Below are 17,994 nucleotides of genomic sequence, written 5' to 3'. Positions count from 1 at the left end.
ACAGAGTATATCTTATTAATTTATCAAGTATTTAATTTTATATGTTTTAAACTATTTTTAGGACACTTCCATACAAAAAGTAACTTTTTAAGAATTACTTATTTTGTTATAGATTGAAGGTCAAATTATGGTTCAGTCGAGAGGTCATGGTACGAATTTGCATACAAATTGAATGAACGAAATCTGATTACCGCTAAGGTCACGTGGAAATATAAACGGGCTGATTTTTTTTGACATCATGATATGAATAAGTGATGCATCCCAGATGTAGGTTAGACTCGCAATAGTTCATGGTAGACCCCCCAAGTTTTGAATCATCGCAATTAATCAAGAAAACGAATTATTTGCATTCGACGGTAGATTCCATTTAAACATATAATAACTCCTTTAATACCCGGCGGATCACGTCATCATTTGCGCTGACCAACGGCGGATCCAGGGTAGAGGTCATGGGGGTCATGACCCCCCCCCTGAGCTGATTTATTTATATATTTTGTCACCATACAGATTTTATGTAACTACATACCTTCAATATTTAATTAATTTAATATAATATAATAAATTTGTATTGTTTGGGAACGAACGCATCGAAAATTTGAATTTTACCGCGCCACACTTGTGTGCGCATGTCGACTACGTAAAGTCTAGCTAGACTTAACCTCAATCGGAACGACTACTAAACTTCAACATATCATAACATGGTTCTAAGTTAAAAAACTAAAAATACTCATTCCGGTCGTGATAGTGCTTCTCGGGATGTCTTCAAGAGAAGATGGCAACATATACAAGTTATTATGTGCTAAGTTTTCAAGTGTACAATAAAGAATAAATATTTTTAAGTACAATGCTTTAATAAAATACCTACTTTTTACATGTATTTATTGCTATCAAAATAAATAAATAATATTATAAGTTCTTGACTTGACCATGACTTTGTGACCCCCTCCTGGCGCCAAAGCTGGATCCGCCCTTGGCGCTGATATATGTACGTAAAATTAACTTCACAAGAATTGAAGTGATAACTTCTAATGAGAAGGTAAACCGCTTCGTTACGTAACGCAGTCGCAGTTGTCTAGCTTCCCTTTTTCTCACGCATACGGGAGCGGTAGGCAGTCTCCTCCTCTCCCACTCCAACCCATAGCTTTAGCCGTAGATAGAGTATAAAACTAGATGAGCTTCTAAAATAACAATAATAACTTAAGAGAGAAGGCATTAAAGTGAAAAACTTAAGTGCGAGCGACACAGAGTATTCGTTTTTCTATCTCTATTTGCGAATCGGTGTTTTATTTATATGCCACCGAGCCCTTGGTGGCAAACAAGTTTTCACCGCTTACTGTTAAATCTGTGAAACCCAAGTCAAACCCATATTATAATGATAGTCATGATGAATTGTTGCAAAATTTGTTGTAAAAGCCGTATTGAAAGTAATGAATCAAACATAACCTTTCATCGGTAAGAATATCGATAATGGCATTTAGATATACATTATGAAGTTATGTCGATCATTCGCTATCTAAATAATAAAAATATTATTAGGGTCTATTTTATACATTTTTGAAGAAAACCAAAACCAGGTATAGTATGTATCTTTATGCTCCAAAAAGCCCACATCTTTTACAGCGCATAAACAAATGTGTGTTAAATCAACTATGAGTAATCAAAGAAATTTAATTTAAGGAAGGCTAAAATTAAGCTTGCGTGGATAAATAGTCACAGTAAGATAATATTGTAATAAAATATATCTGTTGAATTTGAGATAAAAAGACTTGTAGTCACATTATGTAAAAGACGTGATTTAAAAAAAAATGGAAGCGAAGTACTTGACAATAGACAAACAATTTTTATCTGACATATTGAATGTGTAATTAAAATGGCAATACACCGACAGGATATCATAGTTGTTTTTTCATATAGCAAGTAATTTGATTGATGGTTTGATAGCCATTTTGAAGAGCTTTTGTTGGTGTTTTGTGAATGTTTTTGAAATAAATTAGCAGATTTTCGTAATCGAGACGAATATAAAAGTTTAAATCACCCAAATGTAGTCTCTTATTATCAAGCAACGCGTTTATGTTGATAGTGCTATTTGTTAAATAAAGACGCATTGTGAGAAAAAAAACCGGAACAAACTAGCATTCTACTATATACGCTAATTATTGTTTTCAAATATAGTTTTATTCAGTGAAGTGTGTGTATCATTAATTAAAAGTCTTTTAAATAAATTTAGAGGCATTATTTACGTCTCGGACCGATAAATATTCAATACGTAATTTGTGATTGTCACAAGATGGCCGCCATTGGGTTCTCGCTCCGCCAAAACTCGCTTGTGAGGCCCGATGTGTCATCGGTGAGTGAACACCTTGCGCGCATGTTGTAATTTGGCGTCTCGTACCGCGGCCAAGATTCCGTGCCGCTTCCAGCGAGATTCCATTTTATAAAATGGAATTTCGCTCGGGGCGCCAAAATACGATGGGTGTTGACATAACTCAAGTGAGTATACCGTACCGTTACTCAGACGGCCGTAACAAATAAATATAGACAAAAATGAGTGAACCAGACGACGTTGGAAAAGAAGTGTGGAAGCGATGGATTCTTGAAGCGATACATAAGATACGTTCGCAAAAGCAGAGGCCAAGTGTGGAGCGCATATGTCATGCAATAAGACAGCACCACAACTATCACGAAGATGTTGTATCGGAACGGCTAGAGAGAGCTGTACGGGATGGGGCTGTGCTTAAGGTATATAACAAGGGCCAGAGCACTTACAAGGATCCATGTGGTGTGCAGAACAAGATACTGCGGATAGCAGCAGACGCGGATATAACCCGAATAGTGGCTAAAGCAGTTCGTGAGTTGGGAGAAAGAGATGGTTCCAGTTTAAAAACAATTGAGAAACATCTAAGGCAAGCATTCCAAGTGTCTGTGGAAGAGAATACAGATGTTCGTGCTATACTACGGGCTACTGCCAAGCGTGCTGTGGCCAGAGGTCTACTTACAAATACATCTGGGAACTATCAGGTTGCAGATAGACCTGCTGGTGTTGATCGCCAGAAACAAAAGAAAAATTTGGAAACATCTGAAAAGGTAAGCTGTTGTCAAATTTTTTTTATTAATGTTAACTGATTTGTCTAGTTTGTATTTTAATAATTGTATGTTATAAGATTAGTAAGTGATAAGTAAGAATTGTTTTTATATCTATAAACATAACTGTTATTTAAAAAATAAAGTTGAGCATCATTATTAAACTGAAAACGTAAGGTCACTTAAGATTTTAAGTTTATTAAATAGCAATAATTAATTTTCTTATATTTGTTAGTTATAAAAAATTAAATGTACAATGATTTTAGATTTTATCATAGTTACAAAATACTATTGCATTATGTTCTGTATTATTAAAACTGCATTTTAATTTATGATTACTCTCTTCTATTTGCTTAATTTAAAAAAAAAATAGCGTAAATAGCGAATAATTTAAAATTTTATCTTTAAATTTTTTATGTCTAAAGTTTATAAAAATATATTTCCGGTCTGTTAAGTATTAATATTATTTATTATTGAATGTTGGTTGTTTTGTACATTATTTATTCTGTATAAAAATATATGTATTGAAATAGTATAATTAATCTTTTATAAAATGATTTCAGAAACAAATTGGTGGTGTCCCAGTTTGTACTGAGTGTTTGGGGACTGATGCCAAAAACAGACTCGGATCAGCTGAGGCCTTGATCTCTTGCACTCAGTGCAAATCATATGCACATCCAACATGCCTAAATCTGTTGGAATATGTTAATTTAACTACTATCAAGGTAATTTATATAGTCTTTCAATAAATTTTTTTTTAACTATCACACAACCAGATATTTGCCAAGGTACATTTCTTTATCCATTCTCCAAGATCACTTAGTATGTAAAAAAGTGTCATCTTAAAAACACTAACATGTTTAAGTTAAACAATATTGAGTCTAAAATGACAAAACTAGTTAAATTCTTCTAAAAAGATGTAAGAGATTCCTGTTGCTGGTTCTAATTAGGTTCTTAAAACAACTGCTTAATTTTTGATTGCACATTGTTACCCTTTTATTTGTATTAAATTCATTAGGCATTTTTTTTATTCTATCAGATTTGCTGTTTTCCAGTTGTCTTTGAGCAGTAAATCTCTTTTAAAACTTAACGGGTTGTGAGCTATTCCAGTGTAGTAAGAACACGGTGTAATTTCAGAGCGTGCGCTGGTCGTGCAGCGAGTGCGGTCGCTGTGGCGTGTGCGGCGCGCAAGGAGAATGGGCGGCCCGGTGCCCCTCCTGCCCCGCCCTGGCCCATCCGCGCTGCGCCCGGCCGCCCCATGCCTGCGATGCCTGCGCCAGGTATGGTCCCACTCCACGACATAGTTTAAAAAATCTAGTTTGCTATTATTAATATGAATAGCATAACTATATTCTATTAGATTGATTCATAGATTTATTTATTGTTGAGGCACTGATAATATTCATATAGACATGGACATTAAGTATGCACAACATAAACGGAACATAAAAAAAATGAAAACTATTTATTTTTGTATTTTTTGTTTAATATTTTTTGGTTTCGCGTTTTGATTTCAAACGAATATTTAGATAGACATTATAACAATGATTAACATGAAGAGTAACGTTTTTTCAGATCTGCGATGAGCGGAACCCCGAAGAAGCGCAAGCCGAAGACGCAGCGACGCGACAGCGACGACTCGCAGTCCGACGGTAATGCCTCCTCATGCCTTCCGTCCGAACAGAGAATGTCTAAGGAAAAACAAAAGTTCTTCCGCTTCTCCGCATTCAACCTCGTCAAGCGACGCCGCCGGGAATCCTCCAGCGATTGGGAGAGTTGGGAAGACTCGAAGTGGGGCGGCGTCAGAGTCACCAGGGTCCAAAGAGTCGAAGTACGTCTGGAGAGAAGATCGCCCACCACCGAGGAGGATTCCTCGTCTTCCTCTAACGCCGAACCGTCGCCTCCGTCGCTGCCCACCGTCTTCGAACGGCTAGCCACCGAACCGACCGCGGTCTGGGGATTCGCCGCGGAAGCGCAAAAACAGAGCCTATTGGAAAAGAAAGAAGACCCGCCCCCCGAAGAACGAGAGCCTCTGCGCCCGGCGCCGCAACCCAGTCCCGAACGGCCGAATCCTCCACACGTCCGACGCAGGAGGCAGAGCAAATGTAGCGACAGACTACTGACGACTCTCTTCGACGGCCTCTCCGAGTTCTATTCCGTCCGCACCGGGTCGAGGTCGCAGTCGGGTCACAGATCACGCGGCGTCAGGGTGCGACAGGTTCGGCAGAGCGGCGAAGACAGACAGGTGTTGAAAGAGACGCGAAGCACGTTCAAACGCTACCAGGCGTCGTTGAAGAGAGACGGACGTAGCGAAGCGCGCGAGCCGGAGGGGGATCGGGTGAAAATGAGCGCCAGCTCGTTGGTGCGGAGTCTGGCGGCTTCGAAGCGGAGGGCGACGGGGCCGGCGAAGGACGAAGCGGATAAGTTGTCGCGCGGAGTAGCGCTGGCGTCGCAGCCGGCCACCAATCAGACGGGTAAGAACGGTTCGCGGCGCGGTGAAAGTGTTTGGTGGATCCGTCTCGCTCTGATTGATGGCCGGCCTCCGCCGCGGTAAATAAAGAGCGGTATCTCAGCGCCCGATTCGATCCCACCCAGACTGACGAAGGTATTTCCGTTTTTACGTTCCTCGAATCGGTTCGTGAGATACTCCTGTTTTATTTACGCAGTCGGCGCGGCGTCAGTCGGTCCCTAATTCAACGACTTCGTAACGATTCATTTACGGTTATTCCTGTTCGGACGGTGAGTTTGTACGTGTTCTCTGTTCGGACGCTTGAATTTGGTGTCCGCAGTATCCACACATGCACTTTCGCTCGCGCGTTATGTTACTTTAGTTGTGTGTGATTTTGTTAACATTTAGTTCAGTCCTGTGTGGTATTAACTGCATGTCCCAAACTCGTTCTGAAGGTGGTCTCGAGCTAACTTAATTAACATTTCATTTGTATGTCCCGGTGGTAGATGTAGTTAACACCGGTTAAGTCACTCGAGTTTATATTAAATTTATTTTTGCATCGGATCTCGCTCGTCAATCAAAACATTGCGTACGGTGTTACAGAAGGCAAACGCTTGCCGCCCGGAGTGACGGAAGCGGACGCGGAAGTATTCTCGGCGGCGCGAGCGGCGGGCGGAGCGGACGGCGAAGGAAGTCCTGCGGCCCGCTGTCCTTCTGCTATCGAGTTTGGCCAATGGGAGATCGAGACTTGGTACTCCAGCCCCTTCCCACAGGAATATGCGAGGTATATAAGTGGCATGTTGAATAATTGTTAATAACGAGAGAACGTCGTCAAAAATGTGGTGTGTTGAGATCGCTAGAAAGGGATAAGCCCGTCAGTTGTCCTCCTTTTCATTAAATTATGTCAATTGAATTATATTTTTGCAAGTGTTAATCAATAAATTAGCGCTATATACAGATTTCTCAGAAGTTTATTTCTAATAACTTTAATTGATTCCTTAATGGTATAATCAAAAGCTTGTCTTTATAATATTAATGGTTGTATGTTTCAGATTACCCAAACTATTCCTGTGTGAATTTTGTCTGAAATACGCAAAAAGCCGAGCGGTGCTGATGCGTCACCTCGACAAGTGCCTGTGGCGCCATCCCCCCGCCACGGAGATTTACCGCTGCGGAGACATTTCCGTTTTCGAAGTGGACGGGAACGCCAACAAGATCTATTGCCAGAACCTGTGCCTGCTCGCTAAGCTTTTCCTCGACCATAAGACTCTCTACTATGACGTGGAACCCTTTCTGTTCTACGTTCTGACGAAAAACGACAGCAAAGGGTGCCACCTCGTCGGATATTTCTCTAAAGAGAAGCACTGTCAGCAAAAGTATAATGTTTCGTGTATAATGACGATGCCCCAATATCAGAGACGGGGCTACGGGAGGTTTCTGATACATTTCAGTGAGTGGTGGAATTATTTTTTATTTTTATGAAATTTTGAAATTTTCTTTCGACGCTTGCTCTAACGTTCGAATCATTTTCGCAGGTTATCTGCTATCGAAAGAGGAAGGTCAGCCCGGGACGCCCGAGAAGCCGCTGTCGGACTTGGGCAGAGTCTCATATCACGCATATTGGAAATCTGTTATTCTGGAATATCTGGATGGGGTCAGAAATAAACCGTTCACGTTCGAGGACGTCGCTCTCAGTACAGGGATGCACATGAATGACATAGCGGTTACGTTTCAACTGCTGGGCTTCGTAAGACACATACCGAACGATGACTCGGTCAAATTGGGCATCTGTATAGACTGGAATAGGGTCGGTAATCACATGAAAAAGTTGAGAGCCAAACCACGTTTGGAAATTGACCCGGAGTGTTTGAGATGGACGCCGCTATTGGCTCCGACGGTGAATCCCTTCAGATCACCGGAAGAAAATTCGGGTGATCAGGACACGGAAAACGATGAGGCCGACGCGAAAACTGAAAGTGAACAGACGGAAACTGAACCCGAGACCCCGGCTTTTAAATCGGAAATAATAAATAATGTAGACAAAGTTCCCGAAACTCCAGTAGAAGTTACGTCTTCCGGTAGAAGAAGAACCAGACCTCTCAAGTACAGTGAGAGCACTTATCAAACCACACCAGCCATTGGCGACGGAAATAGAAAGCGTAAACGTGATGCCAATAGAAAAATCTCTGAAAACGACGATGACAAAAAAGAAGAGAGCACTAGAAGGCCACGCAGCAAGAGTGTCGCACGGAGGTCGTCGAGAGTTATACAAAACGACGCGAACGAGATTACTGAGAATGATCTCAAAGCTAATAAAATGCCGGTCTACGCTTCTGAAGACAGTCAGGACAGTCAAGAGAGCTTGGAACGAGCCACCCCAGTGATAAAAGTGAAGACCAAGCGAAAACTGGCATGGAGAGGCAGACAAACTAAACGGCAACGACTCAATAAGGCTAAGAGAAGAACAGACTCTCCCATTGCTAAGAAAACGAAACTCGATGAAAAGGAAATCAAAAACACCGAAGTTGATTCCAAAGAGAGTCCTGAACCAGAGCAAGCTGTTACGACGACACCCGTCGAAAAGATGGATGAAAATGTTGTGGAAAAGGATAAAAATTCGGAAGCTAGTTCCGAAGACTCATCGGGTGAGGCCGACGACGAGATGGATGTTGAAGAACGAGATGATGGAAAAAGTCTCGCCAGTAAACCCGCATCACCACGCCCAGTCGAGGAGAACAGTACAGATAACCACACTAGTGACATGGAACTTGACAGCATACATATGGATTCTCCGAAATCGATTGCCGAGAACAATCAGGTTATTAAAGAAACAGTAGCAGAGAAAAGCGAATGCGCCACGCCTGATAACATCGACGAGTTGATCAGCAATAAGGAGGCCGAAGATAAAGCTAATGATTTGGAACAGCAAAATGAAGTTGCAAGAAATGGAGAAATGAAATCTCCAGCAAAACCGCTGGACGACAAGGACACCATCATTATATCCGAATCGGACGATAACAATAGCCAAAGCTGCCCATTACCATCGCCGAAGGCTGTCGATGTAGTTCCAGTGGATATCAATGACCCCAAACCGAATGTAGTCGGGGAAAATGAAAGTCCGTCGAAGGTCATGCCCGTCGTCACCACGGAAAATGCTCACATTGTCTTGGATGCCAAGGGTCCGGAAGAAGCTAATAGAAATAAATCATTAGATCTGATCGTTCCTAATGTGCAAAAGAGCCACCAAATTGAAACAATAGTCGTAGAAGGCGAATCGGACACTCCCGTTTCGCCTCGAACGGGTATCTCTCCAAAGAAAAACGACAAATCCGTCATCAGCGAATCGCCCAAACCGAGAAGATCTCCGGAAAAACTTCAAACTGAACCGAATGACCAGAAAAGATTCGAAGTAAGAAAAGAAACTGTCATTCAACATCAGACCATGGATGACTCGAAACACGCCGAAAAGAGATCGCCGAATAAGATCGAGTCGATCATACAGAGTCTCGATCCGCACAGAGATATCGTCAACAGCATGAAGAGGCCGGAACCCAAGGCCGATTCCTTCATCGAAATCAGTAATAAACTTCACAACCCGATCACTAGTAAAGAGAGTGAGATAACGTTTCGTACCGACACTCTAAACTCTAGGAAAGACGACGTCGTCGTGTCCAGAAGCATAATTGAGGCCAACATGCAAAACTACCAAGCCGCAATGGGAAACTCCATGACCATACAACCTATTAATCCCATGCAACATCCCTACATGAACCACAGGCCTCCGGTCACTAAAGAGTCTCAGGCCGTGCAGACCGATAAGGTTATGATCAAAACTAGTGAACCGAATCGAGTACTACCCGGTTTGAGCGATTCCACCCCCGTCATCAGCAAGGCTCCCACGAAACTTGAAGTTCCGCACCCGATATCCTCGCCGGTCGTGAACCCAGTCATTCCTAAAGTTCCCAATGTTTCGGACCTCAATTTTTTACCCCGCTGTCAAAGCGCAAACGCCGCCATCAATTTGGGATTGGAGAGAACGGATCTCGAGTCTAACTTTACCAGCAATCCCTTACAGAGCGCTCTGGGAGGGTCTGTGAACATCGTACAGGCCGGTCCACAGGACAAGAGTGATCCCAATCAACGTCCGAGAGAAAAAAGTAAACTACGCGACGTCAGAGTGAACTCTGCTCATAGTAAATTGGAGAAAACTGACAAAAAGGTGTCCAAGAACGACACGCCCAGAAGCACGCCGGAACCGAAGATGTTTTTTCCAGAGCAAAGTGCGAACCCAAGAAAGCCCGAGACATCCGTCCCAATAAACGTGATAAACACGGCGAGCGTCACGACTAAGTCTGAAACGAAAGCGGCCGAGGCTCCGAAGAAGCAAGACTTCTTCAAGAAAGAGAAATCTAACTCGACTAAGTGTGAAACGAAGAACGCCTCCGCCAAACACGAAAAAACTTGTGCCTCGCAGCTAAAAATGGATCAAAACGACTTGAACAAAATGCTGCCGAAGTTTAAATATGATAATGAACTAGTGCCGAAGGCCGACTACGCCATGAATCAAATCCCAAACTACCACCATACTCCTCAGTACGCGCAGTGGCCTCCTTGGGACCCCACGCGGCTGCAGAGTACCTGGGATCATAACAGATTCTTAGACATGAAGACGAACGACAAACCCTATCTCGATAAGTACCAGTCCTTCAATTTGCCGCATTTAGATCAGATGCAAAAGTCACCGCAAAAGTTCAATCAAAAAGACTTCCACAACATCGCTTATGGCGCGTTATCCGGGAGTATTTATGCGACGCAGCTGCCGCACTTTAAAGAGACGAAGGCGCCTACGTCCAAATCTGAATGTCAAAAGAATGATTGCAAATCATCAAAGCAGTCGAAGACGACGACAGCTTGTCAGACGCAATGCGATACTAAAAAGTCGCAATCGCACAATGAGCACATGAAACAAATGATGCAACGACAGGTGAATAAGCAGCCGGAAGTGGCGACTAGTTGTGCTGAATATCGTCAACAGAGCCCGCAAGTGTTGACGTCACCCGGTTGTAAGACTCCATTTAATCAAAATGGACCATGTCAAGAGAAAACAGAGATCGACAAGAATCGCAAGCACAAAAAGGAGGAGTCTCCAAAGGACACGAGCAAGGAGGAGTTGTGCGAAGCGGTGAGTCCCGCTTTGCAGTCTATGGGCGTGTATACACCAGACTCTACCAGCAATTCAGTCCATTCCGTGCAATATCCGACCTGCGAGCTCGATGTCAGTCAGTTGGGATTGGAGTCCCCGACCAGCATTGGTTCCGACCTGGCGTCTCCGTGCTCTATGATGCACATGCATCCGGCACCGAGCCCGCAGTACCCGCACTCTATACATATTCCGTCAATAATGAGTCAGCCCAATCAACCTGCAAAACAACAGAAGATTAATAACAGAAACAGGTACTTAAATGTTTATTTGGCTTTTTTATTTGTAGTCAGTAAACAAATACTTAAATAAATGTTTACATTTGGATCCAAAATTATTATTATTTTTTAATTTCAATCTGTGCATTCTCTTCCTTCTCCACAAATGTAATTTAATTACTTTAACTGCTAAATTTAATGTACTGTTCAGAATAGAAGCAGATAAGCTTAGATCAATTTACTACTTTCAATTATTATAGCATAGAAATTGTTCCATCGTCATGAAATATTTTTTTATGACAAGTATCGTGAAAATGTGTCTATTTCCAGGAACAGCACAGCGAGTAGTAGCAGCGGTGGTAGCACTGAGAGCAAGTCCGCGATGCGAAGTGCGGCCACGCCCCCGGCTCGGCATCGGGCTACACCGCCAGCCCACCAGCCACATGGTATTTATAGTCTATTATATTAATCTAACAATATTTTCAAAATGTTGATTTTTAATTGTTTGATTCTAAATACTACATTATGTTAAATTAGGGATGCGTCCGATACCTACCCTATACCGATATATTAGCGATAATTTGGGTTTGCCGATACAAATTTCGCGCTTTAAAAAAGTAATGCGCGTTTAGCATCTTGTATGATCTAGTTCGTTGCAAACGAGGCACGGACTATCTATGCCCGGGGAATCCCCGCGTTTTATTCAGTTTGTTGTCTCTCTCACCCCTTTGTCCCCGCGTATTCCATTTCGCTCGACACGTTCGTTTACTTGGTTTTTAACTGCTATCGCGCGTAGTATTTTTTCGATACCGAATTAAATAAAATACTGAAATAAATGAAATACTTTTTTTTTTTATTTAAACTTAAATTTTTAACAGTTATATGTCGGCAAAAAGGCGTATCGATGCATCCCTAGTTGAAAAGTATTCTCGATTAGCAAGTTAATATCTCTCGCAGGAGTGATGAGCGGCGGAGGTAGCGGCGGCGCGGGCTACCAGGGCGGCTACATCAGCTTCCAGCAGCAACAGCAGCAGTACCACGCCGGCTGGGCCCCTTCCTGTTCGCTCGCCAAGCTGCAACAGATGGCCGATGCGCCGCAGCATCCGCCGCACACGCACACCCATACGCACACGCACACACCGCCCGCTCAGGTACACCTTACTTTGACTGACGAAATAGCATATTTATTGAAAAATATACTGCTGTGGATAGACTTATATTTGATATACATATATCATTGTCTTAATTATAAACATTGTTATAATATTATAATTAATTTGAAAATAATTAAATACATAGGTTTCATTGTAATCTTACAATGATACAGATTTAAGGCAGATGTTATGTAATTTCTTTTAAAGAGACCGGATTTATTTTATGTATAATTTGTGACATGATATGATCGTGTTAATGGATTTAACGTTATACATATAGAAAATATAATAACTCTTATGTTTGTGCAATTCCAGTATGTACAACAGGCTGGAACTCCTCCTAGCGGGCACTATCACGCACCTAAGTATTACGCGCCCGCGCATAACCAATTAGACTCTGCGCGGAATACTAGAAATGCTACCAGTGAGTAATGTTATGATTATTATTCTTCATATAATCAGTTAATTTTATAATTGTGGTTTGGATTAGACTACAGTTGCAACTACAATTCTATAATAAAAAAATGAGGTTTTATAAGGCGTGTATTATTTACTGGTAATCTACAAAATGTGATAAAATATGTAAAAAAAATTTATTTATTTTAATCCATGTAAATTTTAGAATATTTTTACTTTTGTAAATTTTTACTAAAAAAAATATTCTCATTTACAGGCAACCTCAGCCAAATCCAGCATGTTCCAATGGGTCCAGGCTCTCGAATGTCTCCGAACTTGAACACCCATCTTCTAAACCAATACAGCCTTAACGGCTACCGAGTGCCTCAGCAACAATTCAATAATCTCCCTGTTCAGATGATGAATGTCCAACCCGGTGTGCAATATCCCGCTCCGGACCCGAGAGCTCAGCAGCCGAATGTGTACGCATATGCGGGATACATCAATCCTCCACCTCCTTTGACGATGCAAACGTTGAACTCTACTATGCGTCGGTAGCCTCGACCCAAATTTAGGAAGTGATAGTGCAAAGTGATTGGAAAGCTGGGTTCGCTAATTGAGTATCCATACTCGAGTATTTATTTGACTGAAAACTTTTTGACTGACATTAAGTAAGTATTGCAGTGTGTAGTTACCTACTGCATCAAAAAAGCTTATGGGTAGCAACTAGTTGATCCGAGCCCAGCGTAGAGACAATACTCGCGGTTGGAACTGAGATTGACCAAAAAGAGTGTATTTTTAAGTAATAGTACAAATAACAGTAGTTTAAATGTAAATAAGAAACTATTAACACCACTTGAGTTGCCTTGTCAGTGTTGTCTTTGTTACGGCAGCTGTGCGGGTGTAGGGTGTATACGGCACTGATAGTCACCAGGACTGATATTAAAATTAAATTTTATGGTTTTCTAACAATTGGTTGTTTTTACTGTCAGAGTAATTTGTGATTTCTGCAATAGTTTTGAATATCTTGCGCGTATACACCCGCACTCGCTTCACAATATGAAATATGTATGTAGATCATTTCTCCATGAGGAAACTGACGAATATGTTGAATAAAGTACAAAATTACTGAATAAATGTTTTAAGACTATTTTGTATTGTACCATCGCGGTCGATGAATTGTAGCATAATGTATAGTGCAATAAAGTATGATAACATTGCGATTTTTATCCGTTTACAGTTTAGATATCGGCGCGTGTACTGTGATATCTTCGATCGGACTCTTTACGGGCGTGCTTAATTCATAATTAATATTTTATAACTCCCAAAGAAGTAAGTATTAAGCGTAATTAAAGCAGAGTGCAATCGATTTCGTAAAAATGTACTGTTTTATGTAAAAATTGTTTGAAATTCTTTTATGTGTATATGCTGTTTTGTTTTTCCATCGAGATGTAATATACATACATTATGTGTACAGAATGCGTAGGAATAATTTATCGTCTGATCTGTTCATAAAAGTGCCTCTTTGCTTAATTTTGATATAAAATATTGTAAATGGACCGCTTTACTTAACACAAGGCTGTACAGGATTCATGATTCTCGTGTAATAAATGTATTGGTTAATTTTATCCTTGTGATGTATTAGTTCTCGTCGGCAAGAGTGATGAAGGGAGCCATTTCATAAAATCGGGCCTAATAATTAGTTTTATAATTTTTAACAGTATGCTAATAATTAATTTTACGCTTTGCATTTTAAGGGTTATTTTTCGTTTTATCCTAGTTATTTATTGCCAAATGTTATTAACATTCAATTTAATTTTAAGTTTATCGACCCTTAGTGTCGGCGAGGGGCGCTCCCATACAGTAAATTATTTGTAAGATCTGCTCTTTACGTTATAAATGTTATTTGTTACTAATGTGTAGGATATAAAATATTGTAAATATGATAAATCGTAAGACCTTGTAGCAGGTATTATTACACAAAATATAATTTTGTGAAAAATTTTGCAGTTTTATTTTACCCCTTTTCGTATAATCTGTGTCAAATTGTTTTAGGAGAAAAAGTTCTTGACGCCATTATAGTTTGCTGTAAGAGTAATCTCTATTACCATTAAACTAATTTTAAACTTTATACCGTTAATTATATGTGTATATATATGCTACCAAAAATTATAAAAATGAGTTGAAGTGAAAATTATTTAGCATCGATTTGATTTGAAAGTCGATGAAACAAAAAGCGACAGTAAAGAGACGACACATACATTCATAAGATTTGGGAGAACATAGATTATTAAGCATAATAAACTCTAAATTAGTGTAGTAAAAGTATACTATAATGCTTCCTATCTCATTTTCTGCCTCGTTAAATCTTATGAATTTATGTTTCTCGTTACAGCGACTTTCAAACTTTAATATTAATTACTTTAGTTTTTATCTAAATTAAAATTGTAATAAAAAAATATATTTAAAGGAAAGTCTAATACTATATTTAGATAGTGAATAAAAGTCTTATTTATATATTATTAATCGTAAAAAATTTTTTAATCATTTTAGTTTTTATCAAAATTAATTATTGCTATTAAACCTAAAAATTAAAATTACATTCGTCTCATCTTGAAGCCAACCAAAATTATATAAAATTATTTTCAATAAGATAGCGTCTGTTTAGTTATCATATACTACACGATTTAGTTTAAATTTTACAACGGACGGACAATACAGTGTTTCGCGGCACAAAAATAAAGTAACGCCAAATGCTTTTTATATTATACAATCGCTAGTAACAGCTCTCGGGCAAACTAATATCTGATATACCAAATTTAATAAATTTTTGGCTCTATAATAGTCGCTACGATTGTATACAGAAGATAGACGTCACTTTGAGATTTTTTTGTAGCAAGGAAATTATTTTGTTTGTGTTTTTAATTAAAGTCAACAATTGACATTATAGTTGTTAATCAACATGAATGAATTTCTTGTTCTAGAATATTTGGAACTTATTTGAGAACTTTTATCCACTTCTAATACTCTTTAAGTTAATAAATACACATGATTCACATAAAAAAGGGCAATGTTTTTCAAATGAAACACTAATACAGTATCCGAGGTTCGCCCATTCACTGTGTAATTAACAATTACTATTTTAAGGTTTTGCAATTTTAATATCTGTGATTGTGGTGATTAATTTCTTTGGTAGTACTAACAAAGGTTTATAAAATAGGTGGTTGTTATCTAATATTATGAAACAAAAACCAAAATACTATGTATATTAAAAATGTATTTAAATATGTACAATAAACAAAAAAAAAATGTATCCCATATAATATTAACAAAAATTATGTAAAAAAATCTTGAGATCTTCAATATTTCTCTTAAAGCCTACAAAAGTTAAAAAAAATAATTAAAATAATGTAGTTTCTTACATTTCTATCTTAACATTATTGCAATTTAGTTCCTAGCATAAAGTCATATATTTACATAAGTCTTGATAAGTATATTCTATATTTAACTATAACACAACCACAATTATATTTGCACATACACAGGTAATGGTACTGCTTGAGATGGTCTCCGATCAAGATGCACACGATTTCGCATGAGTTGTAGGCTGTTTTCTGTGACTTTGGTGCATCCTCGCACAAGTAAACCTTCCAGCTGTGGCAAATGAAGAGCTAGAGCTCTGAAATTTATAAATTTGTGTTTATACAATCTAATAAATCAGGTCATCACTGAGTAATAATTGAAATAACAAATATTTAGTTGTTTACCTTATTCCCTTATCAGTGACATCACAACAGCCACCCAAGTTGAGAAGCTTCAGCGATTTACTATACTTAGACATTGTGTATAAACACTTATCTGTTACTTGCTTATTACCCTCCAGATTTAATGTCTTAATTTGCCTAAACTTTTTAATGAATATCAATATACAACTTTCAGATATTGAAACACAATAGGCTAAATCTATGTCTTCTAGTTTACTCTTATGAAGAGCCAAGGCTTCAATAGCGCCTGTTGTGAGCCAAGAACACCTTGCTAACTTGAGAATTTGTAAATTATCACAATATAGTATAACAGGTTGTAGACATTTTGCAGTCAGGTTTTTGCATTGGCTCAAATTTAAATGAATCAATCCAGTGTTTCTACGTAATATAGGGATTAATTCTGTATCTGTTATAGAATCACATCTACTTAAATTGAGCAGTTTAAGTTTCGAACATGTTGTGCCAAATACCTGTAATTGTTTTTAATTAAATGAACATACATTATGTGTGCTTTCATTGTAACGTATGTAACTTACTTACATTAAAGGTGTGAGGCGAAAACCCCTTGTTCATCAGTTTCAAAGACTTTAACTTAGAAAAATACATATTTACAATTTGGAGACAAGTCCGCGATACACTGCGAAATATAAAACATTCCTGAATAGTAAGTAGAGGCATAATGTTTGCCACTATTATGTCTTCCCAATACAAGTCGAATAAATGAGTCTTCCGTTTCTTGTTCATTGTGAATTATATTATACTTTGGAACCAATAAAAAGCATGTTTAATTTATAGGATATTAAATTTTATAATATTGATCTTATTAAAATTTACATTTCACTGTTTTCTTTTAATTTATATACTTTTATATTTGAAATTTGAATATACCTGTTGTCACTTCTGAAGTATTCATAGTTTTGTCAAAGCTTAGTGTTCTTTCTGTGTTGCCATAGAGGATTTTGTATATTATTATAGATTCCAATATGAATAAATGGATAGTCAACAGGTAAATATTCATACTTACCAAGGTCGGCTTTTACGAAATAAATATAATGTCAAAATAAGTACGTTATTTCTTTTTAATTCCTCTATATCGACTCAAAGTCAATTCAATAAATATTCAAAGTGAGTCTTCCAATTTCTGTGTAGACTCTGAGAATCTTACCTTTAGTCATACTGCAGTACCAGCTTATTGAAGAGTGCGTTGGCAACCCTGGGTGTGTTACAGAACCGGCTTTTCACCCTTTCGTATAAACCGACTTCCAACGAAAGTTTATTCAACATGTTTTGTATGTTCTACATTTTTTAATAATATTTTTTTAAGTAATAACTGTTAATTAGCAATTGCTTGTGTGAAAACAATGCGATGAATTCAGAAAGTCCTAAGGTAAGATTCATATTCTTAAATGAATCTTACCATAGACAAGGTATAATATTTAAAACAACAAGGACAAATTTGGTCGATTGGAAGATTTTAAATACCTCACGCGAGCATTTAATTAGAAAATTATATGTAGTAGATTCTACACTGCACGCTAATGTTCGAGATTACATTGCAACGTAATTTCCTGTGGTCATTTTCATATTATAGAATACTTTGTTTGAATAATATTCAGAGCCGGATTTAGGGGAGGGCAACCGGAGCTAAGCCCCAGGGCCTCCACAAAAAGAGGGACCCTACTATAGAGACTTTGAAAAAAGAAAGGTTTTTAATCTGTCTACTAACCACCAG

General features: G+C 38.7%; 2 protein-coding genes across 4 annotated transcripts; one reads left to right on the top strand and one right to left on the bottom strand.

The window, feature by feature from the left end:
- Positions 1-1,912: 1,912 nt before the first annotated feature.
- On the top strand, positions 1,913-14,500 carry LOC123713583 (histone acetyltransferase KAT6B). Of its 3 annotated transcripts, XR_006754216.1 has the most exons (12): positions 1,913-3,084; positions 3,645-3,806; positions 4,219-4,361; positions 4,657-5,555; positions 6,134-6,314; positions 6,583-6,980; positions 7,066-10,984; positions 11,279-11,394; positions 11,906-12,099; positions 12,418-12,526; positions 12,776-13,169; positions 13,739-14,500. XR_006754216.1 is itself a non-coding variant. In XM_045667314.1 (11 exons), exons 1-11 carry the CDS (start codon positions 2,545-2,547, stop codon positions 13,054-13,056), a joined length of 6,942 nt encoding a protein of 2,313 aa, XP_045523270.1. In that variant the 5' UTR covers positions 1,913-2,544; the 3' UTR covers positions 13,057-14,500. The 3 variants fall into 3 exon arrangements, 2 of the variants coding, with proteins under 2 accessions (XP_045523270.1, XP_045523272.1); XM_045667314.1 differs by having other exon boundaries at positions 12,776-14,500; XM_045667316.1 differs by having other exon boundaries at positions 1,914-3,084; positions 4,657-4,733; positions 12,776-14,500.
- A 616-nt stretch (positions 14,501-15,116) lies between these two features.
- On the bottom strand, positions 15,117-17,165 carry LOC123713081 (F-box/LRR-repeat protein 15). The gene is made up of 3 exons (XM_045666574.1): positions 16,803-17,165; positions 16,266-16,732; positions 15,117-16,177 (listed from the first exon to the last, which is right to left on the bottom strand). The coding sequence occupies exons 1-3, from the start codon at positions 17,004-17,006 to the stop codon at positions 16,024-16,026; spliced, it is 825 nt and encodes a 274-aa protein (XP_045522530.1). The 5' UTR covers positions 17,007-17,165; the 3' UTR covers positions 15,117-16,023.
- Between the last annotated feature and the right edge of the window lie 829 nt (positions 17,166-17,994).

The sequence above is a fragment of the Pieris brassicae genome, chromosome 8 (genome assembly GCF_905147105.1).
Source record: "Pieris brassicae chromosome 8, ilPieBrab1.1, whole genome shotgun sequence".
NCBI classification, from domain to species: Eukaryota; Metazoa; Arthropoda; class Insecta; order Lepidoptera; family Pieridae; genus Pieris; species Pieris brassicae.
This window is presented reverse-complemented; position numbering and strand designations above follow the sequence as displayed.